Source organism: Neovison vison, chromosome 13 (assembly GCF_020171115.1).
Source record: "Neovison vison isolate M4711 chromosome 13, ASM_NN_V1, whole genome shotgun sequence".
Taxonomy (NCBI): domain Eukaryota; kingdom Metazoa; phylum Chordata; class Mammalia; order Carnivora; family Mustelidae; genus Neogale; species Neogale vison.
In genome coordinates this window covers 106,582,333-106,607,847 of record NC_058103.1, presented here as the reverse complement: position 1 = coordinate 106,607,847, position 25,515 = coordinate 106,582,333, and the positions used below count along the sequence as shown (strand labels likewise).

The window sequence follows — 25,515 nt, the reverse complement described above, 5'->3', positions numbered from 1 at the left end:
CATAATTTGGGAAGAAGGACTGATCCAGGGCCATGGGGTCTAAGACTGTGTGAGGGGAAATGTGGTTAAGAGTAAGAATAGAGTAAGAATAGAAAGGAAATCCAGTCTCCGCTCTATAGCCATACACAAGATGTGTGATCATACACGAGAGGGCCACTGTATGGGCCTCTGGAATACAGAATCCAAGCACTAAATTTCCTTACAGTTCTTCTGGGGCAGCCTCCCCTGCTTTTTCCCCCTGAAAATTTCCCCTATGGTAACCCTTTGTGTGGGAGGCAAACCGCATGGGCAAGAGTGGGGCCTTAGATTCATCAGAATGACTGAGAGCAAGTAGCTGAGCCTCAGTTTCCTCTAGTGCAAAATGGGGACTTCGACTTGCCTAGTACGTGAGGATTGCCATGAAGACCAAATGGTAAGGATCACAGACTGTGGAGAAACATGAACTAGGTGTCAGGAGCTTAGGTAGGTAATTCCCTTCACTTCATTGAGCCTTGGATTCTCTTCAGTAAAATGACTGTGATAATATCTACTTTGCATGCTTGATATGAGGATTAACAGAAATAATGGATATAAAATGCCTAGCCAAAGCAAGCATACAGTAAATACTCGGTAAATATTAATTATCATAACTACGTAATAAATTAGATGTCACTGTCTGAAAACACGTGATTTGCTCCCAAAAGAGTTCTTTTGGGGAGATTGTCTAAATCGTGCAAACAAATGCTATAAAAATCATGGGGACGCTAGAGCCAGCCAATTCCTACAAGAGCTCCAACACAGGTGGGACACGCGTCCAACCACAAAGGCCTCTCCTCCAGTCGCTAGCAGACCCCGCCCATCAGCCCTCCTTCCCGGCCCCGCCCCTCCGGCCGAGCACGCGCACCGGCTTCTAGCCCGACGCGCCTGCGCAGGATAGGCCGTCCCCGGAGGTGATGAGGGTGCTAGTCCGGCGCTGCTGGGGGCCCCGGCCCGTGTGTGGCGGTCCGGGCGGTAGGCCGAGCCCCCAGTGGCGAGCGCTGGCAGGGCTTGGAGGGTCCCCTGCCGGGGAGGATGGCCGGGGCGTCCGAGTCCGCGAGAAGCCGCCCTGGCGGGTGCTCTTCTTCGGCACAGACCAGTTCGCCCGAGAGGCGCTGCAGGCGCTGCACGCCGCCAGGTACCGGGGCCGGGGCTTGGGGGGCCCGGCTGCCGAAGGCGCTGAGGCCGAGCCTCTGCAGCCGGCCCCGAGGATTTGCACTCCTCGCAAGGAAAGCAGCGGGGTCGGGAATGTCTGGGCCCAGATCCCGGCGTCTCCGGGCGCCCGTAAGGTGCACGGGGCGCGCCTGGTCCCTCCGGTCTACACTCCCGCTCCCGGCATTCTCGGTTCTCCAAGCGCTGCCGGGCGCCCCGTAGTGCCAGGCCGGCGTTGGTCGCTTTGCATACATCACCTCTGTCCTCTACCAGCACCTCCTTGCTCAATTTTTGTGTGAGGAAACCGGAGTTCAGAGAGGTTAAGAGATTGCCCAAGGTCATCATCTGAGCATGTCCGGCCTTGCCGGGGTCTGACTTTGTCTGACTTGAAGTCCTCCCCTTTCCACTTCCTCCTTCTGCCTCCTGTTCATTAATTTGTACCCTCCAATCCTTTGGGCTTCTTACCAGGCACAGGCACACCCATGTCTCACTTCTCCGCTCCCAATCTCCTCCCTGTATACAACAGGACCCTATTTTCTGGGGCTGAAATGAGGACACAGTCCAAAAACAACTGTTTTAAGGTGAATAAATTTATAAATCACAACCCTTAGGTATACATTTAGTATTTCCACAATTTAACAAATGCCTTTTACTGAGGGAAAAAAATTGAGATCCAACCTCTTCTGAAAGTCCATGCTGTATGGTGGCTGGACCTGACTGTACTGCTCTGCCTGCCTTCCCTCAGCCTCCATTTGTTATTTTCCCACAGCGTTTTTTCCTGATACACCCCCAACACTACTTGTCATCTCCATCAAGTCTTCCCTACAGACTCTTTTATTTTTTTACTATTAACATATAATGTATTACTTGTTTCAGGGGTACGGGTCTGTGAATCATCAGTCTTAAAACAATTCACAGCAGTTGCCACAGCACATACTATCCCCAATGTCCATCAGCCTGCCCCATCCCTCCCACCCGCTCCCCCCAGCAACTCTCAGTTTGTTTCCTGAGATTAAGAGTCTCTTATGGCTTGTCTCCTTCTCTGATTTCATCTTGTTTCATTTTTTCCCTCTCTTCCCCTATGATCCTCTGCCTTATTTCTCAAATTCCTCATATCATTGAGATCATATGATAATTGTCTTTCTCTGATTAACTTATTTTGCTTAGCATAATACCCTCTAGTTCCATCCACGTCATTGCAAATGGCAAGATTCCTATTTTTGATGGTGGCATAATATTCCATTGTGTTTATATACCACATCTTTATCCATTCATCTGTTAATGGACATCTTGGCTCTTTCCATAGTTTGGCTGTTGCGGACATTGCTGCTATAAACGTTTTCCCTACAGATTCTTCACAGCAGCCCCTCCTACTGACAACCCCATCAGTCCCCTTGTATCATATTCCTCCCTCCACCACTCTGCTCTGCGCGCACACCCTGAAACACTCCCTTCACATGTGTTCCGTTTGCACACCCTCATGATGTACTCTCCACACACCGCTTTCCCCAGATTGTCTCCAGAATCTCATGGCACGTGTCCTGACCTTTCTGCTGGTGCTTCACTTGGTGGCTCCATTACTCTTGTGCTCGCTCTTTAGGGCCTCCTACATACTCCTTTTCTCCTCAACACGTGATGCAATACCTGGTAAATAAACTAACATCCCTGGGCACTAGACTACGATGCAGCAGGTAAAAAGAAAGATGTAGTACTACATGTATTGCTGTGGAATGATGTCCATGGGATATCTTTTGTTTTTTTAATGTATTTATTGGATCGAGGGGTGCCTGGGGGTTCATTCAGTGAAGCGGCTGCCTTTGGTTCAGGTCATGATCTCAGGGTCCTGGAACCAACCCCCACGTCATTCTGCCTGCTCAGCAGGAATTTCTGCTTCTCCCTCTGCCCTCTGCCCCTGCTCCCTGTTTGCCCCACATGCACCCTTTTTCTGTCTCTCTCTCTCTCTCAAAATAAAATCTTTAAAGGTTAATAAACGTATTTATTGTTTGGCTAACACATGATTGTGGTATAAAATTCAAAAGGTTCAAAGGATATACAGTGAAAAGGCAGTTCCCTCCACCTCTGTCTCCCATTTCCACTTCCTCTCTTCAGAGACAGCCACTGTTTCAGTTTCTTATTCTAGAAGTGTTTGTTGGATATACAAGCAAATGTATATTTAACCCATTTTTTAAAAAAGACTCACGTAATAGTAATATAGTGTTGTTAAGAAGGAAAAACAAAATGCAGAGCAATATGTATAATACCCTATTTTTGTAAAATATCTGTACTGTATATGTTTTTGTATGCATAGGAAATTTCTAGAACCCTGCTATCCAAACAGTAGTCATTAGCCACATATGGCTCTTTAAATTACAAAAAATTAAATAAAAAGCAAAAACTCAGTCTCTCAGTTGTTCTAGTTTTAAGCATTTACCCTTGAATGTTTCATGAATTTAACTATAGAAGTACTGTGGAAGTATGTGAAGTAGTTTAACTTTGAGTCGTTGTCTTAACACAATTTCCTCCAATCTTTCCAACTTAGGGAAAACAAAGAGGAAGAGTTAATCGAAAAATTGGATGTGGTCACAGTGCCCTCCCCATCCCCAAAAGGACTACCAGTGAAGCAATATGCTGTCCAGTCTCATCTTCCAGTGTATGAATGGCCAGATGTGGGATCTGGAGAGTATGACGTTGGAGTGGTAGCTTCATTTGGCCGACTTTTGAGTGAGGCTCTTATTCTTAAATTTCCCTAGTGAGTTTTTGTTTTTGTTCTTGTTTTTAAAGGGGATACAGTATAGGAGGCTTTTGGTCTTTATATACGGACCTGGAATGGGGTGCCTGGGTGGCTTAGTGGGTTAAAGCCTCTGCCTTTGGCTCAGGTCGTGATCCCAGGGTCCTGGGATCCAGCCCCACATCGGGCTCCCTGCTCAGTGAGGAGTCTAATTCCTCCTCTCTCTCTGCCTGCCTCTCTGCCTATTTGTGATCTCTGTCAAATAAATAAATAATCTTTAAAAAAATGTATATAGACCTGGAATTTAAAGTGCAATGATTTGAATTCTAATTCTGCTTTCTTTACTGTTTTCTCTTAAGATAAAAAATTTTGTTAGTGTCATGAATTGTTGAAATGTGTGTTGCTCTTGATCTCTGGGCTCTCACCCACCCTCATTTAAATTCCATGTAGATGCTGGCAGTTCCCAGATGTGTCCCTCCAGTTCACATCTCTCCCTGAACTCCAGGCCACTGATACCTAGTGTCTGATAGGCACCTTACATATAAGATGTCCTAAACTACATTCCTGAACTTTTGCCCAACAGCTCCTTCTCCCCAAGTCTTCATTTCCGTCAATGGCAACTCCACCCTTCTGGGTGTTCAGACTCAGACCTTTCAGGGACTCGTGATTCCTTCTCTCACACCACTCACCCAATCCATGAGGAAATCCTATTGGCTCTGCCTTTGAATTCTAGATGGAATTCACCTGTCGCTCTGCAGTAACTGCCTCCCTCTATCCCCCCACCCACAGCCCCCAGTGTGTACTGTCCTTGGCCTTCTCAGTCTTTTACCAGCCCAGCAGCTGAAGTGATCCATTTAAAGCAGAGGTTGGATCTTGTCACTGTGCTCAGCATTCTCTGGTGTTTTTCCATCTCACTCAGAAGTCATCAGAGTCTGGGCCTGTGAGGACCTACCTACTGGCTTTGGTCCCCTCCTGGCTGTCTGGCTTCATCTCCTCATGTTATTTCTCAGGTTCATTCCACTCCAGCCACAATAGCCTCTGTGCTGTTCCTTGAACTTGCTGAACACTTACCTTATTCAAGATACTTACTGTTCCCTCTGCCTGGAATGTCTGCATGGCTTACTCCCTTACCTCCTCACATCTTTGTTCAAGTGTCTTCTTATTGGTAAAACTTTGTGACCCCTGTTAAAACTGTCGTCTCCCACCCAGTACTCCTACCCCTTCTCTGCTTTATTTTCCCCCAAAGCCCTTAGAACCATCTGACAAACTTTTTACACAGTTTTGTGTTGTTTGTCTCCCGCTCTTGGCATGTAAGCTCCCTGAGGGCAGAATTTTTCCTCCTTTGGTTCAGTGTTGCTTATATCCTCAGCACATGAACTGTGCTCAGTAAATATTTCTTGGGTGAATCAGACAGGGCTGAATAGTGGAATTTTGAATCTAAGACTTTCGTGTACATGCACTCCTGAGTGCATATTCCTGCAACGGAGACATCGTCAAACTAATCAGCTTACTTAGTAAATGATTGAAGTTGCTCATCACTGGGCACTAGGTGTGTTAGGATAAAGAGTAAAGATGAATAGATCGTTGGATGCGGATTCAAGAAACTTGTTCTAGGCATTCTGTATGCAGACTAAATGAAACTAATTGGACTAACCTATATATTCACACTGCCCATGAGATGCACAGGAGGGTTTGAGTGCTTCTCCTACAGTATAAAAGCTATTTTTTGCTTTTATTTAAGAACTTCCAGGGCACCTGGCTTGCTTAGTTGGTAGAGCGTGTGATTCTTGATCTCGGGTTTATGGGTTTGAGCCCCATGCTGGGTGTAGAGATTACTTTAAAAATGAAATCTTTAAAAACTCCCAGACGTCACAGACTGTTGTGGAACATCTTTGGGACAGTGAATAGTTTTCTTGTTCTGTTTTTATTTGATTTGATTTATTTATTTTTTAAAATACTATTTATTCATTTGAGAGACAGAGAGAGCACAAACAGGAGAGGCAGAGGGAGAGGGAAAAGCAGACTTCTAGCTGAGCTGGGAGCCCAACATGGGGCTCGATCCCAGGACCTGGAGATTGTGACCTGAGCCAAAGGCAGACGCTTAACCATCTGAGCCACCTAGGTGCCCCTCTTGTTCTGTTTTTAACTGAGTTTCATTGATCTTTTATGGTAAGAGAGTAAACTTAATCTCTGGCTCTTTTTACAGGTGGTATAAGACTAGATTCAAGTTTGTTTTCCAAACTTTCTGGGGAAGTGTAGTGATAAAAAGTCGCATATTTGGGTAGCAGGAACTAAATGGTAGAGCCCACGTGCACACTAATTTCTGCCTTTTCTGACTCAGTGGCATATTGAACGTCCATCCCAGTTGCCTCCCGAGGTGGCGTGGTCCAGCCCCTATAATCCACACTGTACTTCACGGAGACACAGTTACCGGAGTGACGATTATGCAAATTAAACCTAAAAGGTAGGAGATATTTTCTTTGCTCTAGACTTTGCGGTTTTGAATGTTGATGTCATTCTTTTCGAAGAGGACGTGGAAGTGGATGAATGGATAGTGCTAATTCCTCTGACTCCACAGTGCCTTCCCTTTCTGTCTTTTCCTGGTTTCTGACATAAACTATATGTGGTTTGGTGTTACATAGTGTCTCTTTAAGTTCTTGTGAAATGTTTACCTTGTTAACTGAAATAAATTATATTATTGATAGCTTGGTTTCTGTGAAAAACATTGTGTAAATGAGAGATGGATTTTTGGATATGAGTTGTAATGAATCTTGGTTTTGCTGGCCTTGGTTTCTGTGGTCAAAAATTTTTGGAACCTGAAGTAAGACCACATTGTATGCCAATGTGTAATATAATTATCTTAAACATTTTTAATTTTTTAAATCCTACTATAGTCTAAAACAGGATTATATTAAGCCTCTATCTTTTATCACCTAATGTCCCCATAGAAAATAATTCACAGCTTCACAAGAACAACTGCATATCTGGGATTTGCTTTAACTTGAGAAAACAAGAGAGGCAGATGAAATGAATTGCAAAACTTTAATAATTCTAAACTCTGGATGATGTTATTTGGGGATTCAAGAGACTATTGACACTGTTTTGTGGATGTTTGTAATTTTTTATAGTAAGCATTTTATTATAGGTTGAAAGTAGAATTAACAACCACAAAATTAATTATTTAAAATGAAGCATATTTCTAATAAAAGTTGAGAGCCAGTATTTATGGAGCTTGATGTAAAATGTAAGACTGTGGGAATGCAAATACACTTATATCAACTTATAATCATCAATGATTATAATCTAGGCAAAACTCTTGTCCTTTGAGAAAGATATGTAGAAAGAAATTACAATGAATTTCTTTTTTTTTAAGATTTAAAAAAATTTATTTATTTGACAGAGAGAGAGAGATCACAAGTAGGCAGAGAGGCAGGCAGAGAGAGTGGGAAGCAGGCTCCCTGCTGAGCAGAGAGTCTGATGCGGGGCTCAGTCCCAGGACTCTGAGATCATCACCTGAGCCAAAGGCAGAGGCTTAACCCACTGAGCCACTCAGGCACCCACATTATGAATTTCTTAATGGTACTTCCTTAGAAAATAAATTTTTTGCTTTGTATTTTCATTGTATAAATAGAAACTTTAAATACTCTTAATTACTAAAGGTGGAATTATTTGCAACTGCAGTTAAATCCCTGATATTCGATTTTGTACTTTTTTCCTTTAGGAAAAATAGATATAAAATCTGAGTATAGGCCAGATTTTGCATTCCCTTCTTTCAAACTGATGTTTCTCTTTTGCCAATGGCTACCAGTCAAGTCCACAGCCGGGGTTAAACTATCCTTGCGGTATGTAAACACTCATGTAGGTAAACCTATTGATCGGAAGAAATAGTGATGTTATTTGCTTTTGATTTTTGGTAGGTTTGATGTCGGCCCAATTCTCAAACAGGAAACGGTTCCTGTGCCACCTAAGAGCACTGCCAAGGAACTGGAGACAGTGCTGTCAAGACTGGGGGCCAACATGGTACGGTTCTCTGATACCCCACTGCTTCATTTCCTAGGTCTCCTAACTGTCGGTGATGCAAAGAACACTTCTGGGATGCATCATTTTCAGCTTTTTGTTTGTTTGTTTTAAAGATTGCATTTATTTATTTATTTGACAGAGAGAGAGAGAGAGAGAGATCACAAGTAGGCAGAGCAGCAGGCAGAAAGAGAGGGGGAAGCAGGCTCCCCACTGAGCAGAGAACCCAATGTGGGGCTCGATCCCAGGACCCTGAGATCATGACCTGAGCCGAAGGCAGAGGCTTAACCCACTGAGCCACCCAGGCACCCCAGCTTTTTTGTTTCTTTTAATCGATTTCTCTCCCTGCTTCCTAACATCAAGGTTGGCATTTCTCATGTGAGTCTTTGAGAAATGTACAGAGTGGTACTTAATACAGACTCTCCTGAAACACGTGAGCTTCTGTGCCCCCCCCCATTCCAGTGAGGCCATTAGAAGCTCCTTCCTGGTTTCAGCCTCCGGCTCCTAGACTCACCTGGCACCCCTGTCAGACTGGCCAACAGCCATTCCCTCAGTGACCGTGCATTCCTCTCCCTTCTGTGCCTGCACTGTGGTCATCCCCTCCATAGTACTGGAGTTCTGCTGATGCCCTCGCTCTAAATGAGCTCTTTGGCTTTGTATAGCTTGAATCTGCACACAGTAGGTCGGAGTGAATGCTTCATGGCCAAATCAATGATTTTCATCTGAAGTAGTTAATTTTCTGTAGAGGATAGTTTTCTCCCGACTGTCTAGACAGTGCTTCCTAATCCAGGCACTCACCAGAGAAATGGTGTTGGAATAGTGGCTCGTTTTTTAAGGACTGGCTCATGTGCCGGGACTATTCTGGATCCTCCTTAGACTTATTTTCTTACTTTCCCAACCAACCTTTGAGGCAGCTGATACTGTCACCCGCTGAAGGCCACAAAGGTCAAAGAACTTTTTCATAATATCACAAGAGTAGGTGGTGGAATGGGGATTTGAACCCAGGACTGTGTGACTCCAGAGTACATTCTTCTTTGAGGCTCCATTGCCTTCCCTCCTAGGACTCACAGTGTGGATTCCTGAGCACACACTCTTCTGACAAGAAAAGCTTGCATAGCCAGCAGAACTAGGCATTCTCTGGAAGTACTTCATTGCTCTGTCCTCAGAGAGAGCACCATCTCCACCTAGACTCCGTTGAGGAGCCCTGTGTGGTCATGGCCTCACGCAGTTTCCTGCCCTACCCTGCCACACAGCTCCTTCAAAGCTTTTGATAAATGTCATGTACTGAATTGTAATGTATTTCTGCCTTTGTTCTTTTCATCTTGAATATGTTGCTCTCCCTTTATTTTTTCTCCCAGCTTATTTCAGTTTTGAAAAATTTGCCTGAGAGTTTGAGCAAAGGAAGGCAGCAGCCAACTGAGGGAGTGACATATGGTAAGTGAAGGTTACGGAGACCCTTACCTCCTCCACGAGGTTTTTGTTTTTTGTTTTTTGTTTTTTTTTTAAAGAATTTATTTATTTATTTGACAGAGAGAGATCACAAGTAGGCAGAGAGGCAGGCAGAGAGAGAGAGGAGGAAGCAGGCTCCCTGCTGAGCAGAGAGTCCGATGCGGGACTCGATCCCAGGACCCTGGGATCATGACCTGAGCTGAAGGCAGTGGCTTAACCCACTGAGCCACCCAGGCGCCCCCTCCACGAGGTTTTTGTCTGTCATGATGGCACCTGAACGCTCTGACTTCAATGGGACATTGCCCTTGATTTTGACTAAAGACTGAGTGCCCACTTGCATGTCTCTTTCCAAAGAATGGCAAGTTACAATCTCCATTTTCCTCTTAACATGTAGTCTCCTCCTGGTTTTGGCTCAGGTCGTGATCTCAAGGTCATGAGCTTGAACCTGATATCAGGCTCTGCTAAGTGAGGAGTCAGCTTAAGACTCTCTTTTTCTCCCTTTGCCCCTCCTGTACTCTCTCTAAGATAAGTAAATAAATGTTTAATTTAATTTTTTAAAAATCTTTAATTTTGAATATCTGTTTAACCCAGTATTATTACTGTTTAACTCAGTAATTATTAATATTTGGTCATATTTTCTTTCACTATATATGTGTATGTGTTTATTTAGTATATATTATAATCCTAATATATATTAATATATATATTAATCCTTTGGAAGTATGCATCATAACTTTTCATTCCTAAATATTTGAACATGCATCTCTCTCTTTTTTTTTTTAAGATTTTTATTTATTTATTTGTCAGAGGGAAAGGGAGAGAGAGAGAGAGAGCACAAACAGGGGGAGCAGCAGGCAGAGGGAGAAGCAGGCTCCCTCTTGAGCAAGGAACCCAATGTGGGATTGATCCCAGGACCCTGAGATCATGACCCAAGCCAAAGGCAGACACTTGACCAACTGAGCCACCCAGGCATCCCTCAATATGCATCTCTTAAGAGAAATGAATAGTTTCGTAATAGTATTTAATGTCCAGTACATAAATGTTCCTACTTGTCTAAAAATACATTTTTTTAGCTGGATAGTTTTTCAGAGTAGTATGTAATTATAATTTGTTGGTATGTCTCTTTAATCTAGATTAATCCCTCCATTATTTTTTCCCCCTCCATGTCATTGACTTTTTGAAGATAATAGGCTAGTTGTCCATTTCCTTCCAGTGTTGTTTAACTTATTTTTCTAGACTTTATATTTCTTATGCATTGGAAATTCTAAAGGCTTGGTTAGACTTAGGCTTGACGTTTTTGGAAAGAATATTTCATAGATGTTGTGTTCCAGTGGTACTTGTTTCAGTTTGTTTTTAATTTTAAGGATTGCTTTTTATTTTTATTTATGATTTATTTCTTGAACATGTAAAACATTTAGATGATTCAGAAGTTAAAATTGTTTAAGGGTGCCTGGGTGGCTCAGTGGGTTAAGCCTCTGCCTTCAGCTCAGGTCGTGATCTCAGGATCCTGGGATCGAGCCCCGCATCAAGCTCTCTGCTCAACGAGGAGCCTGCTTCCCCCTCTCTCTCTCTGCCTGCTTCCTGGTCTGCTTGTGATCTCTCTCTCTCTGTCAAATAAATAAAATAAAATCTTTAGAAAAAAAATTGTTTAAAAGGATATGTTAGAGTGCCACCTCTCTCTGCTCTAGTTTTGGATGTCACATCAGTGAGTGATAATACCAGATTGCATCAAGGTTGGTGAAGTTCAGTTTGACCACTTGGTTGAATCCAGTGTAAAGATCTGTTTCTCCCTTTGCAGTTGGCAGGTAATCTGTGGGGTGATGCTTTGGCACCATGCAAATAATTCTGTTCTCTAACAACCCTTCATGTAATCATTTTGGCATGGGTTGGTGCTTCTTCCCTGAATGAATTATTTCATTAGGGATTGCAAAATGGCAATTTTCCAGTTCCTTTTACCTTTAATATTTGGCATTATTCTATGAAGAAGAGCTTTTCCTCATTAATTGAAGATGAATCCTAGTTCATTCTAAAATGGCAGGATCAATGTTTAATTCTTTCTCTACCAATATTTAGAGTAAGAAGTTAGTGCCACAGTCACTTTCAGTTATGGTGGCAACGGAGTTTTTTTTGTTTTTTTGTTTTTAAAGATTTTTTATTTATTTATTTGAGAGACAAGATCACAAGTAGGCAGAGAGAGAGGGGGAAGCAGGCTCCTTGCCAAGCAGAGAGCCCGATTCGGGGCTTGATCCCAGCCAGGACTCTGGGATCATGACCTGAGCCGAAGGCAGAGGCTTTAACCCACTGAGCCACCCAGGGGCCCCAGCAACTGAGTTTTTAAAATTATGATTTGACTCATGGATTTTCACTTACTGTGTTTTACAGTTACTTATATCTATAATTCTTTGTCCTGCTCAAGTCATCCCAAATTTAGCCAGTGGGAGCCCCCTAAAGTTGGGTCCTGCATCCTTTTGACAACCTTAACTAGTTTTTGAGTGCTTCCTTGCTTTCTTTTATAAGATGCCCAGACCCATCTTTTTTTTTTTTTAAAGATTTTATTTATTTCTTTGACAGACAGTGATCACAAGTAGGCAGAGAGACAGGCAGAGAGAGGGGGAAGCAGGCTCCCTGCTGAGCAGAGAGCCCGATGCGGGGCTTGATCCCAGGACCCTACAAGGGCAGAGGCCTTAACCCACTGAGCCACCCAGGCGTCCTGCCCCACACTCATCTTGTAAGTTCTCTGTCCCATGTTAGAACAAACCATCTCTCCCTTGTTTGTTTTGGGAGGGGTGCTATTTAGAATCCATCTGGTACAACAGTGTGTTCCAAGATAAGGTGTCAATGGACAAAGTGAGGCATTATATTTTTTTAACATTTTAAAAATAATATTTGAGTTCATACCATTATTGATTCAAATATATATACATATTTATTTATTTATTTATTTAAGATTTTATGTGACAGAGAGAGATCAGGGGGAGGAGCAGAAGGAGAGGGACAAGCAGACTCCATGCTGAATGTGGAGCCCAATGCGGTGTTCAGTCCGGCAACTCTGAGATCATGACCTGAGCTGAAATCAAGGTCAGACACTGAACTAACTGAGCCACGCAGGCACCCCCGATTCACATTTTGAATTTCAGGGTTTTTTTATATTTTCTTTTAAACTGAATATCTTTTCAAAAGTTAATACTGACCTATTTAATTGGTAGGCATAAAATAGTTTCAGAATACAACACCAGTGTTATTACAAACAGTAAAATTACTGAGTAATATTTCATATTCCTCTGTAGGTTTTTTTTGGCCTATAGAATATATCCTTCTAATAGTGTGCAGTCAGAGTGCTATGTCCAAAACTTACTGGAGATGATGATTATTTTTTCCATTTCATTACCTAGTTTGACACATAGATTTATTTGTTTTAGTTTGTTTTCAATTTTCAGAGTTGCTTTTTTTCTCTTTATGATTAAATTTTATTTTTAATCATATAAAACATCTCTATGATTAAAAAATTTAAGCTCTTTGAAAAAGTATACTCAAGAGAAGTCTCACTTCCATCCATAGCTCCTCCTCGAGTGACTATTTTATGAATTCCTGATTTAGCTGTCCAATTGTTTCCTTTTATCAAAATAAGCAAATACCACATATTTTTAAATTGATTTTTCCTAAGGCACCTGGGTGGCTCAGTCAGGTAAGCATCTGCCTTCAGCTCAGGTCATGATCTCAGGGTCCTGGGATCGAGTGCCGCGCATCAGACTCACTGCTCAGTGGGGAGCCTGCCTCTCCTTCTACCTCTGCCTACTGCTCTGCCTACTTGTGGTCTCTCTCTCTCTCTGGTAAATAAGTAAATAAAATCTTTAAATAAATAAATTGATTTTTCCTTTATTCTTTCACAAAAGGTGGCATAAAATATATACTCTTTTGTACCTTTGGTTTTTTGGTTTGGTTGGTTGGTTGGTTGGTTTTTTTACTTAACCTTGTACCCTGGAAATCCTTTCCTGTCAATAAGAAGGTTCCTTTTTTTTTTTTTTTCCCCCCCAAGATTTTATTTATTTGACAGACAGAGATCACAAGGAGGCAGAGAGACAGGCAGAGAGAGAGGCAGAGAGAGAGGAGGAAGCAGGCTCCCTGCTGAGCAGAGAGCCTGACGTGGGGCTCGATCCCAGGACCCTGGGATCATGACCGGAGCCGAAGGCAGAGGCTTTAAACCACTGAGCCACCCAGGCGCCCCAGAAGGTTCCTTTTTATGGCAGTGTAATTCTCACTTATATGGCTGTATCATAATTTATTCAACAGATCCCCTATTGATGGACATTTTGATTGTTTCCAAACTTTTGCTATTGCAAAGAATGCTATTATAAATAACTTGAAGCTTATGTTACTTCCAAAGCCAATAGATAAGAAATTGCATCCTGGAGTAGTTTTAATTTACATTACTCCTGTGAGTGAGGTTGAGGATCTTTTTGTATGTTTAAAGACTACTTGCATTTATTTTTTCTAGGAAGAGACATATCTTTTACCCATTTTTCTAGCACATTTTTGGTCTTCTCAGTTTTTATGAGTACTTTATTATGATAGATATAAATAAATCCACATAATAGATATAAATAGTCCTGGATATAATATTATTATATTAATATTATGTTACATAGATATATATTTTTTAGATTAACTTGTAATTATAAACCTTATATTTATTATAAATAGATCTAAAATATTATGATGAAAATTACAAATACTTTCAGGTTTTGTTGTTGTTGTTGTTTCAAGTAATCTTTACACTCAATGTGGGGCTCAAACTTGAAAATCTGAGATTGAGAGTCACGTGCTCTACCAACTGAACCAGCCAGGTGCCCCCATCATTTGTTTTTAGACTTGATTTATGACCTTTCTTTTTGCCAAACAAAAGTTTATTTTTATTAAAAGCTTATTTTTATGTAGTCATATTTGTCATTTAATTGCTTCTGGATTTTGAGTCATTGTTAGAAGGGCTTTTTCTGCTCCCAGCTTACAAAGAAATTCACCCAGTTTTCTTTCGTATCTATTTGATTGATTTATTTTTACTTTTATGGAAAATTTTAAATATACTCAAATTGTGGAAAATTTTAAATATACTCAAAAGTTGAGAAAATAATAAAAGTTCTCTTCTATCAGTCAGCATCAATAGTTGCCATTTCAGGGATGCCTGTGTCGTTCAGTTTGCTAAGCAGCTGCCTTCGGCTCAGGTCATGATCCCAAGGTCCTTAGATTGAGCCCCACATCAGGCTCCTGCTCAGCGAGAGCCTGCTTCTCCCTCTCCCTCTGCCTCTCCCCTGCTTATGTGCTCTCGCTCACTCTCTCTTTCTCTCTCTCACATAATTAAAGAAATTCTTAAAAAAATATATAGTTATCAGTTCATGGACATAGAACCTGATACTTACTCCTGCTCTTGGCTTTATCTTGTAGCCCCTAAGATTTCTGCTGGTACCAGATGTATAAAATGGGAGGAACAAACTTCAGAGCAGATATTCAGACTTTATCGTGCCATTGGAACTATAGTAAGTTGGAAGTCAGATTGCAGTTTTACCTAATTGTCTGTGTATGTGATTCATTTTCAAAATACTTTTATTTAGGAATGAACTGCAAACTAAACCTAAAGAATCCTGAAATTCATTTTATTCTTAAAACTTTTAATCTGATAAAAGATATATAACATAAACCATTTTAACAATTTTTAAGCACATAAATCAGTAGCATTCATGATTTAAGTGTATAAATCAGTAGCATATCATTGTGCAACCATGGCCACCATCCATCTCCAGAACTTTGTAATCATCCCAGACTGAAACTCTGTACCCACTGAACACTAATTCCCCCATCCCCCCTTCCCAAAGTCGCTGGTAACCACTATCTACTTCCTGTCTCTTAGAATTTGCTTACTCTAGGTATCTCATATAAGTGGAATCATATTTGTCCTTTTGTGTCTGGCTTATTTCATTTAGCATCATGTCCTTAAGGTTCATCCATGCTGTACCATGTATCAGAATGTCATTCCTCTTTAAGGAAAACATTCTGTTGTATGTATATGCCACATTTTGTTTATCCCTTCATCAGTCAGCAGAGGTTTGGGTTGTTTCCCATTTTGGCTGTTGTGAATAATGCTGCTGTGAACATTGGTGTACAAATATGTTTGAGTCCTTGCTTTCAAAAATTCTTTTTTGTGTATGAAATTCATTTTTTAAATATTCTTTAAACTTCAAGTTTTTATATGAACCTTAAAATTTGCAAAGGACTTTTGAATATATATTCGCGCGTGTGTGTGTGTGTGTGTGTGTATACATGAACTTTAGGGTGCCCCGTCACAAAATAATGAATCTAAATCTTCTAACATCTAATCCAATGCTTTTCCCAGTATGTCTTTCTGCCTATAGCCAGTTTTTTACAACTGAATTCTTAAATCCTCAATTTCTACAGATGGTTCACAAGGTGAAGTTGTAACTGTAACTTATTTATTAAATAGTGCTTTATACTTACAGTATTTATTACATACTTATTAAAATATGTGAGGTGCCTGGCTGGCTCATTTGGTGGAGCATATGTATCTTGATCTCTGGGTTGTAAGTTCAAGCCCCACATTGAGGGTTTTTAGAGATTACTTAAAATCTTTTTTAAAAATTAAAAAAAATACTTACTAAAAGACCTGAGTTAAATTCTCAGTTCTTTGACAAATGTATCAGGTTTTTCCCCCTTTATTTTGATAGCCTCTTGTGTTGTTTGAACTTGGGGCCTACCAAGTGTGGGGTTTTTAAATGGGCCACCTGTTATTTTTATTTATTTATTTATTTATTTTTAAAGATTTTATTTATTTATTTGACAGAGAGAGATCACAAGTAGGCAGAGAGGCAGGCAGAGAGAGAGAGAGGAGGAAGCAGGCTCCCCACTTAGCAGAGAGCCCGATGTGGGACTCGATCCCAGGACCCTGAGATCATGACCTGAGCCGGAGGCAGCGGCTTAACCCACTGAGCCACCCAGGTGCCCTATTTCTTTATTTTTTAAAAAGATTTTATTTATTTATTTGACAGACAGAGATCACAAGTAGGCAGAGAGAAAGGGGGAAGCAGGCTCCCTGCTGAGCAGAGAGCCCATTGCAGGGCTCGATCCCAGGACCCTGGGATCATGACCTGAGCCGAAGGCAGAGGCTTTAACCCACTGGGCCACCTGTTATTAACATTGATTAAGATGGAGATCTGCCACTGAATACTTCTAGCATGCCAAGTTCTTCAGTGAGGATCACGGCCTTATGTGTGGGTGTCATCTGACTTAAAGTTGATGAAATTGAGGCTTAAAGTAAAGAATGGATGGTACTGAATATTGCTCAAGGTACCATTGCCAGTTAGTGGGAGGCAGGTTTTGAACCAGATCTGACTTCAAACCCAGCACTTTTCCCACTGCCACAGAAGGCATAGGGAAAGCAACATGGACGTTAGAGCCAGGCAGAACTGGGCTCCACCTTGTCTCTGCCACTTACTATTTAACCTCTGAGCTTTAGTTTGTTCATCTGGTAATTAGGGCTGATATAATGTATATAAAGCATCTAGTACAGTATCTGGCAAGGAGTAGGTATTCATTAAATGTTATCTGCTATTATTCATGCATTCATTAAACAAATTTTTTTTAAAGATTTTATTTATTTGTCAGAGAGACAGAGAAAGCACAAGCATGGGGAGCAGCAGGCAGAGGGAGAAGTAGGCTCCCTGCTGAGCAAGGAGCCTGATGCTGGACTCAATCCCTGGACCCTAGGATCATGACCTGAGCCGAAGACAGATGCTTAACTGACTGAGCCCCCCAGGTGTCCCTAAACAAAATATTTTTTGAAAGCCTATTACGTGTCAGGCATTGTACTGGTACCAGAGATAAAGAAGATGTGAGAAAACAGAAACAAATAAGCAAATAAATAAAAATATCAGATAGTGTGATAAGTTCTTTGGTGAAAATTAAAAGAAGAAAATGTGATAGACTAACTGAAGGTTATTTTAGATTCGGTAGATGGAAAAGGCACCTCTAAACTGACATTTAAGTTTAGATCTGAAAGACATTATGGAGCCATGAATCATGCTGAGATTAGGAAAATGGCATTCTAGGCAGAGGGAGCAGCTAGTACAAAACCTAAGGTAGGCTAAACAAGATAAAGACTTGCCAAAATCCATATCCTTAATGAATATAGCGGTGAAAATTCTCAGCAGAATTAGTAAACTAAATTAAACAACATATAAAAAAGGATTGTATACCATGACCAAGTAGGATTATATGAGGAATGCAAGGTTGAATCAACATACATGTAATACACCATATAATAGAATAAAGGGCAAAAGCCACAGAATTTACTCAATAGATGGAGAAAAGGCACTTGACAAAATCCAGCACCCTTTCATGATAAAAATGTACAACAATCTAAGAAGGGAACTTCCTGGGGCACCTGGGTGGCTCAGTGGGTTGAGCCGCTGCCTTCGGCTCAGGTCATGATCTCAGGGTCCTGGGATCGAGTCCCGCATCGGGCTCTCTGCTCGGCGGGGAGCCTGCTTCCCTCTCTCTCTCTGCCTGCCTCTCCATCTACTTGTGATTTCTCTCTGTCAAATAAATAAATAAAATCTTTAAAAATAAATAAATAAATAAAAAGAAGGGAACTTCCTCAACCTGACAAAAACCCACAGCTAACATCATATTTAATGGTGACAGCCTGAAAGCTTTCCACCTAAGATCAGGAACAAGACAAAAATGTCCAGTCTCACCACTTCTATTTAGCATTGTGCTGGAGGTTCTAGCCAGGGCTATTAGGCAAAAAAAAAGAAACAATACAGAGTCAGACTGCAAAGGAGTAAGTAAAACTCCCATGTGCAGATGACATGATCTTATATATAGAAAATCATCAAGAATCTAAAAGAAACTTTAGAGTTAATAAGCAGTAAAGAAGATGTAAGTAAATGGAAGGACCTAGTTGTTCTTGGGTTGGAAGACTTAATATTGTTAAGATGGCACTGTTCCCCAAATTGATCCGCAGATTCAACACAATTCCTATAAAAATCCCAGTTGATGTCTTCACAGAAATTGACAAGCTGATCCTGAAATTCATATGGCATCCCAAGAGACCCAGAATTGCCAAAAAACCTTGAAAAAGGACAAAGTTAAAGAACTCACCCTTCCTAATTTCAAAACCTACTACAAAGTTACAGTAATGAAGGCAGTGGGATACTGACATAAGGATAGACCTATTTTTCAAAGGAATAGAATTGAGAGCCCAGAAATAAACCTTCATGTTTATTGTCAATCGATTTTTGATAGTGGTACCAATATAGTTTGATGGGGAAAGAATAATCTTTTTAACACATGGTGCTTGGACAGTTGGGTATCCACAATAAAAAAGAAATGAATTTGGATTCCTACCTCACAAACTCCAAATGGATCAGAGACCTAAATATAAGAGCTAAAATGATAAGACTCTTGGAAGAAAACTTAAGAGTAAATCTTCATGACCTTGAATTAGGCAGTGGTTCTTAGATATGTTGCCTACAGCCTAAGCAACCAAACTAAAAATGGAGAAATTAGACATGAAAATTAACAACTGTTGGGGCTTCAAAAAACACTATCAAGAATACAAAGAGACCACCTATAGAGTGGAAGAAAATATTTGCAAATCATGTATTGGTAATAGTCCAGTATCCATATAAGGATCTCTTCCAACTGTACAACAAAAAGACAAACGTGATTAGAAAATGGGCAAAGCTTCTAAATAGATAACTTCTTCCAAGAAGATCTATAAATGGCCACTAAACACATGAAAAGATGGTCATTTTCATTAGTCATTAGGGAAATGCAAATCAAAACTACAGAAATACCACTTCACACCCACTAGGATTGCTATAAATTTAAAAAAACAGACAATAGGCACACTTGGGTGGCTCAGTGGGTTAAGCCTCTGTCTTCAGCTCAGGTCATGAGCATGGGGCTCTCTGCTCAGCAGGGAGCCTGCTTCCCCCCTCACCGCCCCCCACTGCCTCTCTGCCTGCCTCTCTGCCTACTTGTGATCTCTCTCTGTCAAATAAATAAAATCTTAAAAAAAAAAAAACAATAACAAGTGTTGACAGGGATGTGGAGAAATTTGGAACTCTTACATTTCTGGGATGGGAATGTAAACTGGTACAATAGCTATGAAAAAATTATTTGACAGTTCCTTACAAGTTAAACAAAGTTGCTGTTTGGTTCAGTTGGTAGAGTGTGTAACTCTTGATCTTGGGGTTGTGAGTTCAAGCCCCATGTTGGGTATAGAGATTACTTAAAAATAAAATCTTGGGGCAACTGGGTGGCTCAGTCATTCAGCGTCTGCCTTTGGCTCAGGTCATGATCCCAGGGTCCTGGGTTCCTGCCCCACATCAGGCTCCCCGCTCCTTGGCAAGCCTTCTTCTCCCTTTCCCACTCCCTCTGCTTGTGTTCCCTCTCTCACTGTGTCTCTGTCAAATAAATAAAATCTCTAAAAAAAAAAAAAGTTTCAAAAACTTTAAAAAGTTAAACACAGTTCCATTACCATATAATGATTGTTATCTTCTGCAATTCACCTTTCCTCTCCATCGAGAAAAAGCTTGGGCCACAACAGAATGAGCACTTACGAACCAGAAGGTGAAATTTGATTCCTAGAGCTGCCATTTACTAACCAAGAGCAAAACCTGTTATTTTCTCTGCGTTTTTGCTTTTTTACCTCTAAAACAGGGTTAATCACCATGTCCACAACTGCAAGATCAAAGGAGATAAACCTTGTGAATTAAATCCATGCAAACATATGATTTTGAAATCTTTGAAACAATCTAACTCTTCTGAAAATTAAATGACCTCTTTAGGGTTGGTGATAAAGAGAGCATTGAGCTGAGAATGAGAAAACCTAGATTCTGGTCCTAGGCTCTAGCTGTGTCTAAACTTGGGAAAATAGCTGCATTTCTCTGGGCCTCACTTGCCTTGTCTATGAAATAGAGGATTGAGCTACAGTCTGAAGATACATGTATTTACTTCAGAAATTTGAGAGAACTTACTTCCCACTACGTGTTAATTTTTATTAGTCTGAAATCAAAATGTGACGAAAGTGTCACTTCACATTGTGGGGCAGGGTGAGATGGATTGTCCAGTAAACAGGGTTGGGACAACCGAACTGGTTAGCCATTAGAAGGTAACCAAATCCTGAGGCCCTCAAATCCTGACTTTCAAAGTCAAAATAATGATCAAAAAAAGAAAAATGGATCAAGCATTTAAATGTAAAGATGGGAAACCACAAAGAACTGAGGGAAAAGCACTGTTGAATAATTTTATAATAATCTTAAAGTGTAAGGGTAAAGTGTAAGTGTAATATTTAATAATCTTATAGTGTAAGGGACTTTTTAAGCATGATGTGAATTACTGGAGCCATGAGAGAAAAAACAGGTTAATATTATTTCATAAAAATAAAAAAAACTTATGCACAGGAAAAAAATTACTGTACCCAAGATTAAAAGTCCATATACTGGGAAGAATTGCTATTAATAGTAGCAAGAAATTGAAAATAATTGAAATGTCCATCATAAAGGTATTGGTTGCATAAATTATGATATAGTCATGATGGGAGTACTGTGCCACAGATAGAGAGGAAATAGACATGCATACGCTTATAAAAATTGCCCGTGCTTCAGCGTTAGGTAAAAAACTTCCTTGTGAGAGTATGTTCTAGATTTTTGTAATATTTGTAGGAAAGAAAGAAAAGGATATACCAATCAAATTGTTAACAGTGGTTACTTCTGGGGATGAGAGTACAGAATAATTTCTAAATTTAAAAAATTTTTTTTTAAGTTTTATTAATTTAAGTATCTTTACGCCCAACATGGGACTCGGACTCAAAACCCTGAGTTCAGGAGTCACAAGCTCTTCCGACTAAGCCAGCCAGGCATGCTTACTTTCTAAGTTTTTAAAATATAATTGTTGTAATGCTTGCATTTCTTACAATGAACATAAATTTAAATTAGAAATATCAATAAAGATACAAACATTGATTTTTAAAATAGTGTTTAAGATCTTATCAGTCTTAGAGACTGTTGTAGAGGGTACACAGCTGTGTACTGTATCATAAGATTTAGAGACTCAGTTCCCAATTCTTCTGTAACTGGGAGAGTCAGACCAGATTAATGCAAAATAGTAGTTGAAAAGGATTTGGGGGTTGAGTGTATTCCATTATCATACCTTCTTTAATTTTATTTGCAGATTCCGTTGCAGACTCTCTGGATGGATAATACCATTAAACTTCTGGATTTGGTAGAAGTTAATAGTTCAGTCCTCGCTGGTACTAACTTTTGAATAGCTGATGTGGAAAACATTTTCACTGTAGTCCATTTGAAAATGTGACTGTTTTACCATAGGTCACATTTACTAAAAATAAGGATTCTTTTAGTTTGTTCAGTAATGATAATGCTTTACATTATTGTCTTACTCTTTGCAATGTTCATTCTCATGTATTTTTTCATTGGTCATCCTAAGAATGTGGGAAGTAGGAAAAGGAGTCTTACTATCCCATTTTAAGCTCTGTAATTTCCTACATTAAGGTTTTCAGGGAGTGCAGAATGACTTGGTCAGTTTCATTCTGCTGAATATCATAATGAAAATCCCTGGGCAACTCAGGGAGAATCCTAGGCCAGGGTATAGCATTTTGTGACACAGTCCATTCTAAGGCCCACCAGTACCCTCCCAATATGGTGGACTGAAGGAGTGGGAGCCACAGAGGGAGGTGGTCCAGCTCAGAGGGAGTTGGGAGTTCCACAGATATCTAAGAATGGGATTTCCTGGGTCATGGATGGAAGGGTCAGCTTGGATTGTAAGCTTCCTGTGTACCTCTCCGCTGGTAGCTAGTTATCTCCCCCAAATGGTCAGAACTTCTAAATTTGACATTTTTCGGTTGATCTTTGGGAGACTGGGTAAAGGTTTGGTAAGTTCCTATGTGTATGGAAAGCTTCCCTTTGGGTTTGAGATGCACTAGAGCACCATGGCTCCATTGTAAGTTTGGATTACGGAGTCAGGGTATCAGCAGGTATGCCCTCTGGTATTAGTATTCCCTCCTAGGATGTTTTTTCATTTTTAAGCACCATGAAGTTGCATAATTATTTATTCTCTCTCATATCCTTCTCCCTCCCCCCAATTCTTTAGATCCAAAATTAAGAGGACAACGTGTTACTCCAGGATCAGTAGTATACCACAAACAGTCACAAATACTGCTGGTTTGTTGCAAGGTACATTTGCCTTTAGCTTTAGATTTTTTTTTTTTTTTTTTTAATTTATCAGAGAGAGAGGGCAAAGAGAGCAAGCACAGGCAGACAGAATGGCAGGCAGAGGCAGAGGGAGAAGCAGGCTCCCCACCGAGCAAGGAGCCCGATGCAGGACTCGATCCCAGGAAGCTGGGATCATGACCTGAGCTGAAGGCAGCTGCTCAACCAACTGAGCCACCCAGGCGTCCTGTTGCCTTTAGCTTTAAATTATACTTGTTCTACTGAGTTTATGGTTTATCATTTTTAGTTAAGACTTCACTCAACTGTTTAATCCATCAGAGTGAGCCAATGTACAGTTTAATTTTTCTTAAGAAATAGTAGAGTCACTAGTATAATTTTTGAAAGTGATGAAGTCTTACCAAGGCATTATTACTGAAAGAAGATTCAGTAAGTTTAGTGCTCTTTTAAAAGAAACTTGTATATTCTCAGCAGTCCAATTTAATTAACAAGTTCTTGTTAGTAACTAACAAGTCTTATTTAACTAGCAACTCACCTTGTTCATTTGGTGATCACAGAAGATAGCCATAGCAGAGTATCTAGCTGAACTACTACAGTGCAGGTATCCTACTTGCTTTTACTGTTCGATAGTGGTTAAAGAGGAGATTTCTTAACCTATTTAAAATGACTTTCCAACCATTATTATTTTATGACAGTGGCCTGAGAGACGTTCCACATTTCTGCCATTTCCTGGTATTTTCCTTCATATGGTGTTGATGTGCCATGTTTCCTGCTCAAGAGGCCAAGTTTATAATGTATGATAGGGTGATCTGACCTGCACAGACTGTAGATCCACAGCTCCCACATCAGACTCTCTTCATCTTGCTTATTCTCGAACGGTGTAGGATGGATATGTTTGCTGTTGTCTGGGTCTTTATAGGTCTGTCATGCAAATCTTCAGTTTGCTCTCATAGAAGGAGTTGGGGTTGTCTGAACATGTGAGTCTAAGTCCCACGAGTTATGTCGCCTTGGACAAATCGCGCACCTCCCTGGGCATCAGTTTTCTCTTAAATCAGTTTCCGCTGGGGATGATATTGAATCTGCCTACTTTTAGAGCAGTTATATTTTTGATGACCAGTCATAGTAAGATACATGGACATATTCTGAAAACTATAAAGTACCATGCCAAGATGACACACTTCTTTATTCTGCCCCCTTTATATTTAAATAGGTTTAATTTATACAGGTCTGTACATTTGTTGTCACTCGATAATAAGTTTAGAGTCAAAGAATCATATATGTTACATAGTACAGTGCTATCTGTAGCTAGGCATTTGGTAAAGATTTATGGGTTTGTTTTCATGCTAAAAGTTGTATAAGCTAAAATTTACCTCCAGTTTTGCCACCACCCCGTTTACTGTTTGTCTTTTGCCCTTAGGATGGCTGGATTGGTGTTCGATCAGTGATGCTCAAGAAAACACTAACAGCTACTGATTTCTACAATGGGTATCTGCACCCCTGGTACCAGAAAGATTCCCAACCTCAGCCAAGGCAATGCAGATTTCAGACTCTCAGACTTCCAATAAAGAAGAAGCAGGGGAAAAAAATTGTTGCTATGCAACAGTGCATTAAGTAGTTAGGAAGTAGATGGATAAGAACCTACTACATATTTGTAATTTATTAAAAGCCTTTTGTACAAGGAATTACCTTGACTATCAAAGAAGATGACACTGTTGGAGGGAAAGGAAGGAAGATTATTGTCAAAAGATGAATTACTTCACTTCCCATTTTTTGTTTAACAGTAGTTAAAACCACTTTTCTATTTGAATAACAAAAAGAACTTTAAATAAAACTTTTATTTATAATGTGAAACTCAAGGAGATTTTTATCTTTCCCAAAAAGCAAATACAACTAACTAGTAATTAGTGTGTATGTGTGTGTGTATAGACACACATACCCCTACTGAATAGTTTCTTTTAAAAAAGTGCATCTATGAAATTTTTTAGATCATATGTCCCCATTGACTAAGCTATCATTTCAGCAATATTTAATCTACATTTCTGATTTTCAGTAAGCAGTAAAGTCAGCTCTCTAAATTTATCTACCATCCAATTCTCATAAAGTAGTAAACATACATAATATTTAATCATCTCTGTCACATGAATTCGTACTATAAATTCATGGTTTACATCTAGGCTTTCTTTCTTTTTTTTTTTTTTTTTAAGATTTTATTTATTTATTTGACAGAGAGAGATTACAAGTAGGCAGAGAGGCAGGCAGAGAGAGAGGAGGAAGCAGGCTCCCCGCTGAGCAGAGAGCCCGATGCGGGACTCGATCCCAGGACCCTGAGATCACGACCCGAGCCGAAGGCAGCGGCTTAACCCACTGACAGAGAGAGAGATCATAAGTAGGCAGAGAAGCAGGCAGAGAGAGGGGGAATCAGGCTCCCTGCTGAGCAGAAAGCCCAATTCGGGGCTTGATCCCAGGACCCTGAGATCATGACCTGAGCTCAAGGCAGAGGCTTAACCCACTGAGCCACCCAGGAACCCCACATCTAGGTTTTCTTAATGTAGGGATATGCTAACATTTTCCAACTTAATTGTGCAATTAAGGTAATTGAGCATCTTGTTTGTGCAAACTCCTGTCTCCAAGAGAGTCAAGCACTCCTGGGGCAGGAAGGAGATGCAGCCAGCCGTTGAATTTTTGAACATTTTTACATACCAGCTCTTCCCGCCTAGATTCTATCAGTACAGATTGTTCTCCTCTCATTAATAAATCCATTCCATATTTATTGATAGGGTGATCATATAATTGGTCATCTAAATTAGGCACATTCATGAGTAAAGGAAGCACTTATAATAATTACTCCTGCAGGCATAAACCAGAACTCTCTCAGGCAAACCAGGTTGAATAGAC

At 40.4% G+C, this 25,515-nt stretch overlaps 1 protein-coding gene across 3 annotated transcripts in view; it reads left to right on the top strand.

Moving 5' to 3' along the window:
• MTFMT (mitochondrial methionyl-tRNA formyltransferase) overlaps positions 1-24,476 on the top strand; it is a 33,127-nt gene extending 8,651 nt beyond the window's left edge. For 2 of the 3 annotated variants that reach the window (XM_044230037.1, XM_044230038.1), the window contains exons 3-10: positions 3,707-3,916; positions 6,237-6,359; positions 7,813-7,915; positions 9,271-9,346; positions 14,801-14,892; positions 21,608-21,686; positions 22,544-22,626; positions 24,038-24,476. In XM_044230037.1, coding sequence (XP_044085972.1) covers positions 3,707-3,916; positions 6,237-6,359; positions 7,813-7,915; positions 9,271-9,346; positions 14,801-14,892; positions 21,608-21,686; positions 22,544-22,626; positions 24,038-24,235 — 964 coding nt within the window. In that variant the 3' untranslated portion in view covers positions 24,236-24,476. Of the gene's footprint in view, positions 1-914; positions 1,154-3,706; positions 3,917-6,236; positions 6,360-7,812; positions 7,916-9,270; positions 9,347-14,800; positions 14,893-21,607; positions 21,687-22,543; positions 22,627-24,037 lie in introns of those variants that run through there. The other variant, XM_044230035.1, reaches the window with a different exon arrangement.
• Positions 24,477-25,515: the final 1,039 nt, after the last annotated feature.